The 9,732-nt window shown below is 41.0% G+C and overlaps 1 protein-coding gene across 4 annotated transcripts in view; it reads left to right on the top strand.

Moving 5' to 3' along the window:
- Positions 1-2,709: 2,709 nt before the first annotated feature.
- Positions 2,710-9,732, top strand: part of BMX (BMX non-receptor tyrosine kinase) — a 46,171-nt gene continuing 39,148 nt past the window's right edge. For 3 of the 4 annotated variants that reach the window (XM_040266578.1, XM_040266580.1, XM_040266577.1), the window contains exon 1: positions 2,710-2,845. In XM_040266578.1, coding sequence (XP_040122512.1) covers positions 2,843-2,845 — 3 coding nt within the window. In that variant the 5' untranslated portion in view covers positions 2,710-2,842. Of the gene's footprint in view, positions 2,846-8,743; positions 8,834-9,732 lie in introns of those variants that run through there. The other variant, XM_040266579.1, reaches the window with a different exon arrangement.

Here is a 9,732-nt window from a genome sequence, read left to right as displayed (position 1 = left end):
TACAGAGCCCAAGGAAGGTTCAGGAAAAGTGGCAGAGGAAGCGAATGAATAGAGTAAAGAAATAAATCTGGGACATTTTGACTCAGAGGAAAACACTCCTCCCAGCTGCCCTCGAGTGTTCCAAGCCCTTAAAAAGGGATGAGAATCCCAAGAGATTGTGCCTAGGTGTTTCAAGAGTTCTGCCACTTCCTCCTTCCCTCCCCTAAATTGACTTTTTATTCTAGAATTGATCTTCAGCCATGTTTAAACAGCAGAGTAAGTACAAATTACCATATGGGAATGGAAGTGAATTAGCAGAGGGCAGAATTAATTTATTTGGCTAAATTGCTTTGCCACGGTCACACTGCTTCACCCTCGCTTTCTTAAATGACTGCCTACTTGATTGCTAGAGGATGGAGAGCTGTGTGGAGTCCATCGGTGACTTCTTTGCTGATGTCAGGGTGTTAAGTTCTCTTGTTTTAAATTGTCCTAAAGGACTCTTTGTCATTCCCTAAATTCCAGTTTCAAACAGAAACATTTTTCAGACATTCTATGGTAATTAAAACTTTACTGTGGTCCTTCCTCCATGAGACATAAGTCCCCTGAGGGTCTGGCCTGCCTCTGTTCTGTTTGCTGCTGCTTCTAGCTCCTAACAGAATGCTTAGCAGACAGGTTCTCAAAGACTGCAGCACGCCAGGCTTCCCTGTCCATCACCAACTCCCAGAGCCTGCTCAAACTCATGTCCATCCAGTTGGTGATGCCATCCAACCGTCTCATCCTCTGTCGTCCCCTTCTTCTCCCTCTGTCAATCTTTCCCAGCATCAACGTCTTTTCCAATGAGTCAGCTCATCCCATCAGGTGGCCAAAGTATTGGAGCTTCAGCTTCAGCATCAGTCCTTCCAGTGAATATTCAGGACTGATTTCCTTTAGTATTGACAGGTTGGATCTCCTTGCAGTCCAAGGGACTCTCAAAAGTCTTCTACAATACCACAGTTCAAAAGCATCAATTCTTTGGCGCTCAGCTTTCTTTATAATCCAACTCTCACTTCCATACATGACTACTGGAAAAACCATAGTTTTGACTAGACGGACCTTTGTCTAGTAATGTCTCTGCTTTTTAATATGCTGTCTAGATTGGTCATAGCTTTTCTTCCAAGGAGCAAGCATCTTTTAATTTCATGGCTGCAGTCACCATCTGCAGTGATTTGGAGCCCAAGAAAATAAAATCCGTCACTGTTTCCATTGTTTCCCCATCTATTTGCCATGAAGTGATGGGACTGGATACCATGATCTTCATTTTTTGAATGTTGAGTTTTAAGCCAGCCTTTTCACTCTCCTCTTTCATTTTTATCAGGAGGCTCTTTAGTTCTCCATCACTTTCTGCCATAAGGGTGGTGTCATCTGCATGTCTGAGGTTGTTGATATTTCTCCCGGCAATCTTGATTCCAGCTTGTGCTTCATCCAACCCGGCATGTCGTATGATGTACTCTGCATATAAGTTAAATAAGCTTGGTGACAATATACAGCCTTGACATACTCCTTTCCCAATTTGGAACCAGCTGTCCATAGCTGAGCCTAAAATAAATCATTAGATTTATTACTGATTACATACAGTCAGCGTACACAGGAGAAGATAGTAAGATGAGTAAAGCCATGATGTTGTGACTCACAGACGTAGAAAACAATCTTATGGTTCCCAAAAGGGAGGCAGGGAAGGGAGAAATTAGGAGTTTGGGATTAACAGATACACTTATATATAAAATAGATAAACAACAAGGACCCGCTGTATAGCACAGAGAATTCTACTCAATATCCTGTAATAAACCATAATGGAAAAGAATTGGAAAAAGAATATATATCTATATGTATGTATAACTGAGGAGAGGAGACAACCTACTTTCAATAGGCAAAAACATCTGACTTCATTATGTCTTCTAGTGCTGCCATGCCTAGGCATTTGCACACTGCAAATGTTATTTTTATAAACCATTTCCTTTTAAATTCTCTTTATTGCCATATTCAGGCAATATTCTCCTGTCTCCTGACTCCTGTCTCCTCTCTTGTCTCCTGTCTCCTCCTTCCTCTCTCCTGTACACCTGAAACTAACACAACATTGTAAATCAATAATACTGCAATAAAAATTTTTAATAAAAATAAAGTTTCAATGTTGCGATGTCATAAAGCATTAGAGTGATAATTCATCATAAATCAGTCAAGTGATAATCGCACTCTTTCATTGCACTCTTGGTGCATGGTACATTAGCCAAACCCATCTCTATTCCATTTCGGGATTTCTTAAGCTGTGGAAATGGGCTTCTTTTTGGTCATTTGACCATCTGGCTCTCTCATACCCTCTCTAGCCTCCCTGGGTCCATTCTTGAGCTTAGTTTTCATTGCTTATTCTCTGCACACTTTGGCATTACCTCATGGTTTCCTGACTCGTGTGAGAGAAGTCAGCGTCACAAGCAGGCTTGGCCGAGATATTTTCTCCTCCTTTCCAGCACAGAGCTCTCCAAACAAAGACAGGTTATCACATGTACCCGAGAGCTGCCTGGGAAAAGCAGGAGCTGTAGTTATCAAAGTTGGAACCTGTATGAAATATGCTTTTGTCTCTGTTTTTGTTGCGCTCAATCAGGTCAACAAGTATTGGCTAAGCGTTGAGCGTGGTTTCCTGTGGGATTGTGTAAGGCCTTGCAGGACAATAGACATTTGGGGGGCACTGAGTAATGTGGCCATTTCTGACTTGGCAGCCGGGAAAATGTGAGACAGTTTGCTGCTGCTGGAAGGAGGACAGCTGGGGCTGTGTTCCTGCAAGAGCAGAGCAACCTCACAGCCGTGGCCCTGGGCAGCAGGACCAGCCAAAATGGTGCGTGTAAGCGGCAAGTGGCTACAAAATAGGTTTGCATCTGGGTGTTGTAGACCCTGAAGTTCACAGATGGGGTGGAGGGGGGAGCGCTTTAAGAAAAATACTGCAAAATTATGAATGTGACATTGATGGGGCTCTTTCGTGGGACCATGTCGTCCAGCAGCCTGCTATAGGAAATTCACTGGAAATTCCCTCCTAGCTCAACATCATGGAAACTGTCAGGTTGTGTGTACATCACCATTGGCTTGATCTGGTTTTGTGTCGTTTCCTCTGCTGATTTTCTCCATACTATTCTTTAGCCATTGCCTTTCCAGGACTTTTTTTCTTCCTTTAGTTGTTTTTTTAATTGAACTATAGTTAATTTACAATGTTGTATTAGTTTCAGGTGTACAATAAAATGATTCATATATATATATATATATATATATATGTAGTTTTTCAAATTCTTTTCCTTTATAGGTCCTTCCATGACTTGTCATACTGGCTTCATAACTAGTCCTGAAAAGATAAAGAAATGTTAGTCAAGCCTTCTTTCTTTTACCTGTGTTTTTTGATGTTATTTTAGCTATGAGTATCTGTTTTTAGCTTCCTGAAGTCTCCCTAATTCAGGGGTCTGGGGTATTTTAGATGGAGGTAGAAGGTGGGAGGGAGGTGAACCACACAGTTGCAGGCACATTCATAGAATTTTGAAAGTTCTCATGGACCCAGATGATTTCATTGGGTTTAAAAAGTTGTACAACTATAATGTAGTCTAGGTCAGTGTTTTTCAAACTCTCTTGTGCACATAAGTCACCTGGGGATCTTGCTAAAATGCAGATTCTGATGTACTGGGGCTGGGGTGCGATCTAAGAGTGTGAATTTAAAACCAGCTCCCAGGGTATGTTGATGCTACCTGTCCATGGACCACACTTTGAATAACATCCAAATATTGATTTGTTAGAAATCTGGTGGCACAAATACACAGTCAATCTGATTTTAAGGTAACCAGTCCCTGGACTGAATTGTAACAGACCCACAGAGCAGGTGCTTGTTGACTAGACATGGGATGGGGAATCTTCTTCCCAATACCTCTTATCCCTGCGGGGGCTGGGCCAGGGGCGCTGGGGGAAGAGGGGTAAGGCTTGAAATTTATGTTGAAGGTCATCTCACTGTCTCCAGTTTTTAAACTTCACTATGATCTTCTGAAAAATTTCACCTACGAAGTGATGAGAGGAAGGGGTACAGGTTTCTGGAACACCTACTAGGGTGTTAGGCATCATACTGCCGTTTTCTCTCGACTCCTCATAATCCTTTGAGGTAGTTATTGTTTTACTCCCTTTACAGATAGGGAAGCTGAGGTTTAGCAGGGTTAAGTAACATGCCACATTGCACAGAGAGAGGGCAAGGATTTGAACCCACCAAAGCCTGGTGCTTTTGTCCACATCAACCTGTATCCTTAGCAGTGTAACATGTTAAACAAATTCAGCATGAGGTATTAGGATGTGGATTTACCACTTTTTGCTTTTTTCCTAAGGAAGGTGCCCAGAAGGGTGTCCTGGGCAGAGGGGAGGGAGCAGAAGGAAAGAGGTTGCTGAGGAGAAGGAAGGGTTTAGCAAAGCTCTATGAGGCACTAAAGACGAAATTTCACACCTAAAGCAAATATTAGCTCCAACAGGAAAGACACTGGCATTCTCATCTTCTTTGTCTAAAAATGGCTTCACAAAGTGTGTAGTTTTCAAAAATTCATTTTGGAGCAACCAAAGTATGGTGTTTCAAAATGCTGGATTCAAGTGTCACTATTAAAGGATTTCTGTCCATGTCATGCCAAGATCAGTTGTAACTTTCTCTTGCCTGCAAAATGTCACATGAAATGGGGACCTGGCAGCTTCTGCGGGGTGCTTCCCAGGTAGCACAGTGGTTAAGATACGTAGTTTCCGTGGAGCCAGTATTCATCTCAGGCTAGGGTCTTAAGAGTTGTATTTTTCAATCACTTTACCTGATTCTGAGTTAAGCTTTCTGTTCCCGTTTAACTTACCATCATTTTTTTTTTCCAGTTATTTAGCGGGAAGATAAGCAGGCCTGGCCTTGGGCAAATAGTGGAAGATCAAGTTTGTCACAGGTCTAGCCATTTTGGGTCCCAGTCTGCACTTGGAGCATCTTCCCTTTCCTTCCCGCCCTCCCTCCTCCACTGCTTTCACACGCTATTATTTTAATATCCTGACACCTATCAAAATCTTTAGGTAAATGACATGCAAAGTAAAAGAGGATAACTAAATCAAATAAAGGGGTAAGGAACTGCTACCTTCATCTCTCAATTCTAAAAACTAAAGCTTTAAAGGCACCATCCCGAGCCAGTCAGGAAATATACACATTGGTTTCAGGAACTATCCGACGGCCCCTTTTAACTGTACATACCTTTCTCCCTTCCTTTCCTGCTTCCTGCTCCACTTCTGCACCACTTAGAATTTATTCCAACTTCTGTGGTTGTATGTTCTTACCTATTTTCAAAATGTGGGCTAGAGTTTTGCTGTTTAACAGTGCTTTGGAGATTCCTGCTGAAAGATTACTTAATGGGTCACATCTTTCTGATATTTCCAATAAAAGGTCCGTTGTGTGGGTCTGCCAAAACTAAAATTGATGCCAAGTCCTACCATACTGAAGCTTAAGCAAGGGTATCATATGTTTAGCTGAACACATAGATGTTTTAGCATATTTATTGCCATGAAGGGGTGGGCAGTGTCCCAGGCATGACACCAGTGATCTGGCTCCCTGGGCTGTGTCTCTCAGGTCACACTGCTGCGATTCTGGCTAAGTCACCTAAGCTGTTGGGGCTCAGTGTTGCTTCTGAAAAATGACTTAGAGGGTTTCTACCACCTTTGATACCCTGTAGCTACCTCCCTCGGAGAAGGCAGTGGCACCCCGCTCCAGTACTCTTGCCTGGAAAATCCCATGGATGGAGGAGCCTGGTGGGCTGCAGTCCATGAGGTCACTGAGGGTCAGACACAACTGAGCGACTTCACTTTCACTTTTCACTTTCGTACATTGGAGAAGGAAATGGCAACCCACTCCAGTGTTCTTGCCTGGAGAATCCCAGGGACGGGGGAGCCTGGTGGGCTGCCGTCTATGGGTCGCACAGAGTCGGACATGACTGAAGCGACTTAGCAGCTAGCTCCCTACATTTAGGTTAGAGTGTTCTCTGATTAGGAGGATTACATAGCTGGCATGTTCTTCTCTATCATCAGTGTTATGGTCAAGAATATGGGCTGTGCATATACACAGAAAACAAACTTCTGGTTACCAAAGGGGGAAAGGGGAGAGGAGGGATATATTAGGGGTTTGGGATTAACAGATCACACTAATATATATGAAACAGAGAACTACCAAGGACCTACTGTATAGCACAGGGAACTCTACTCAATATTGTGTAATAACCTCTAAGGGAAAAGAATCTGAAAACAATATGCATGTGTGTATTATATTTATATATATATATATATATATATACACACACACATCTGGTTAATTCAGCATGCACCTTTTATGCATTAAAGGTTACAAATGGTTGCTGACTTCCTTACAATACTGATTTCTTCCAGGTTTTCTTTTCTGCCTCCCCTGCACTTTAATCTTCCTAGTTTCATGTGTTTATGGAAATAGGCAACCTGAACTATTTGGTAAGCAAATTGATGCATCTATTCTATGTAGGTACTGATATACGAGTATCCAGCCAAATCCCACCAGCTTCTCTATGGAAATAGATCTCTGGTTTCTAGCTTCAGGATCGAATTTTCTTCTGTTTAGTTTCTTTTTAAACCTTCCCAAATGAATTTTCCTTAAATGTGGGTAGGCAGACCTGAGTTTGCTAGTCACTGGAGAGGTAGCTGAGTCAACAGTGGTCCCAGAGCCCTGTTGACTTATTGTGCTAATACGAGATGGGAGACATGCTATTTCTAAAAATTAGTCCTCACCATAGAAATGCCTCCAATTTAGAATCTATGCTAATCTCAGAAAAGAGGGAAGTACAAGGAAGGGACAGAAGAAAACAGAAGGAGAAGGGCTGGTTCAAACTTGATCAGGAATCAGGTTTTGTCTCAGAAGAAAGTGATCGGGAGGTGAAAAAAGTGTGAGTCATCCAAACAAGGCTCTTTAAGTTTGTTAAGATGCTCGGAGTCCAGCTTAGGGAGTGGAACTTTGAAGGACATCAAAAGCAGGTGGCTCCGGGTGTTTATGACATGAGAACCATGGATTACAGACACGTATGTACAGCATGTGAACTCATTTTTGTGAAAAGAAACAAGTTCCTATGTAATTTGAGAAAAAATCTAGAGGTATATTCACCAAAATGTTAAGTTTCCTTTTGCTTGTCTGTACTTCTTGGTTTTGCTGAATAAACACATATTCATATGATTTTAAAAATGAAAGCCAAAAAATTCACAAAGGTTAGGATTTGGAATAAACATTTTTGTTAAAATTTGACAAATTATATTCCATCAGATGCAACAATGTGTATAAATTCTTGGAGTTGTATTAGAAAATGTTCTGGAGGACTTGGTACCTTCCTTTCTAGTCAATGTCCTTCTTCCCTTCAATATACAGAAGAGATTTTGTGAATTTCATTTGTCAATGGTTTCTGTGGTTCATCATACTAACTTTTTAGATAAAATTCCCCAAGAAAGCATCTTTCATGTGATAAATGTGCAAATTCCAAAAACAGAAAAGCATGTGTATCACATATAGTACCAGGAAGGGCTGTGCACTACCTTGGACACTGGAATTTGCATTTTTAAAGCAGTGCTTTTTTTTTTTTTTGAGTTTGTGGGATGTTATTTCCCTGATCAGGAATCAAACTCTGGTCCCCAGCAGTGAGAACATGGAATCTTAACCACTAGACCACCAGGGAATCCCCTAAAACAGTGCTCTTAATTTTACACATTGATTCAGCATCTGGAATAAATGTTGCAACATTAACTTTGTATTCAACTAACCACCACATCTATTTAACTACCACATCTATTTAACTACAACTCTGCTTTGAGGAAGAATGTTTCAGGTGTGGATATAAAAGATCTTTGATAGGAGTTTTCACAGTGTTCTCTTTCTGCTTTGTTAGTTAATTTTTTTCATGGAGAAATTTAAAAGGCAAAAGTTCCCTGCACCTCTGACCAGTATGATATGGCTCCTCCAAAGTGGACTTTACCAAAAAGTAGACCGTTCATAGTTTCAGTAAGTCTTCAAGTGAATTCTCTTCCAGCCATAGGCTATAGGTGTAGAAAATAATCTTATCTGAACAGGCGTATGTGTAGACTTTATCATGGAGGCAAAGGTGAAAGGAAGATGTGATCCCTGCCTTCCCAGATCCGGCTGGGTTTACTGCACCCCAATCTCTGCCTCATTTTTGAGTCCAAGGCAAACAAACCAGTGACCATGGAGAATAGCACTCAAAGGAATTATACTTTTCTTCCAGATAAAACAATATTCAAAGTAAAAAGTTACAAAGACTTTACTATATTTAATGGATAAGATTACTACTTCTGCCTAAGAGAAAAGCAATACCCTTGGAGAACGTTAGAGGGGTTCATAAATAATCGCCTGATCCATGTATGATAAATGACAAAAGCTGAGTTGCTTGATTCCCATTTTTAGAGTGGCGTGGCCTATGTCAGGAGGGAAGCTGTCTGGGCCTGAGATAGTTTATTCTATGTCAAGCAGAGTTTCTCAGTCTCCCTTTCTTCCATTCCCCTACCACAGAGGGCCCATCATACTCCAGGGCCATGCCCGTTAGTGATTGGATGGGTTCACTTGGCATCTGCCTCCATCCAGACAGAGCAATGTCTGTGTGGCTGCTTCCTGATCAAGTGATGAATTGGATGCAAATACCTTCTTTTTAATGCATAACCCTGGCATAGCCAGAAGGAATATGAGTGGGGTGCCTCAGAGCAGTGACTTTTTGCCTAGAGCTTGAGAGTTAAAGACGTAGAAGCACACTTCTTCTGCTCTATCGAAATTAAGGTGAGTAAAGTTAATTACCTTCAGATTATCAGCAAACAAAAAAGATAGTAATGATTGAGCATCTGACTGCTAAGAACCATGTGATTTCACAAAGCAGAGAAGAACATAAGGAAGTTGTTCTCTTGTGACTGACTACTTAGCGTTCCTTTTCATTACCAGACCTGGTATCAGACAGAGGGTTGAAGCAACAATAGAAATCAGAAAATGCATTCATTTTCCAGAAATAGCTTAACTTTTAATGTTCTATGCAGTTCTGGAAGAAAAAGCAAGAGTATTTTTAGCTTATGAAGCACCAATTCTTTCAGTTCTTTTACATCTCTCTTGATAACTTTTGAAAAAGTTTAATGCTCAGAAATAGTGAAAATTATACCCATGTCCTTTATGCTAAAGATTGATCATGTTCAGGGGTTGTGGTGTTATTCACCAACAATATCAGAGTCTCACAGTAGTTTGGATAATTTGGTCCAACAATTGACCCCATTGGTGGAGGGAAATTTCAGTTTATCAGTTACTTCAAACATGGTGAACTGTCAAGAGTTGAAATTTTTAAAAGTTGGATGATATTCAATTCAATTCAACAAATGTCCGTAGAATGCTTAAGGAAAAAGGAGAATTTTGATGTGGTGGTCTGGAGGGTAGTGTGAAGATGGTGAATGTATGATCCAAAGTGGGGGATGAGCACACATAAAAATGATATTAAAAAATCAACATATTTATACAAGTCATAGCCAAGGCAGTAGGGGAAAAGTGCAGGTATGTGTGCATTTAAGAGTGTGCTTCATTCCATTTTCCTCTGTAGTTCTAAATCTAATTTTTTAAAACTAAGAGGGCAGCAGAGGTTGACATGGTTAGATAGCATCACCGACTCAGAGGACATGAATCTAAGCAAACTCTGGAAG

Source organism: Oryx dammah, unplaced genomic scaffold (genome assembly GCF_014754425.2).
Source record: "Oryx dammah isolate SB20612 unplaced genomic scaffold, SCBI_Odam_1.1 HiC_scaffold_23, whole genome shotgun sequence".
NCBI classification, from domain to species: Eukaryota; Metazoa; Chordata; class Mammalia; order Artiodactyla; family Bovidae; genus Oryx; species Oryx dammah.
Note: the sequence above shows the minus strand (reverse complement) of the source record. Positions and strands in the feature narration are given on the sequence as shown.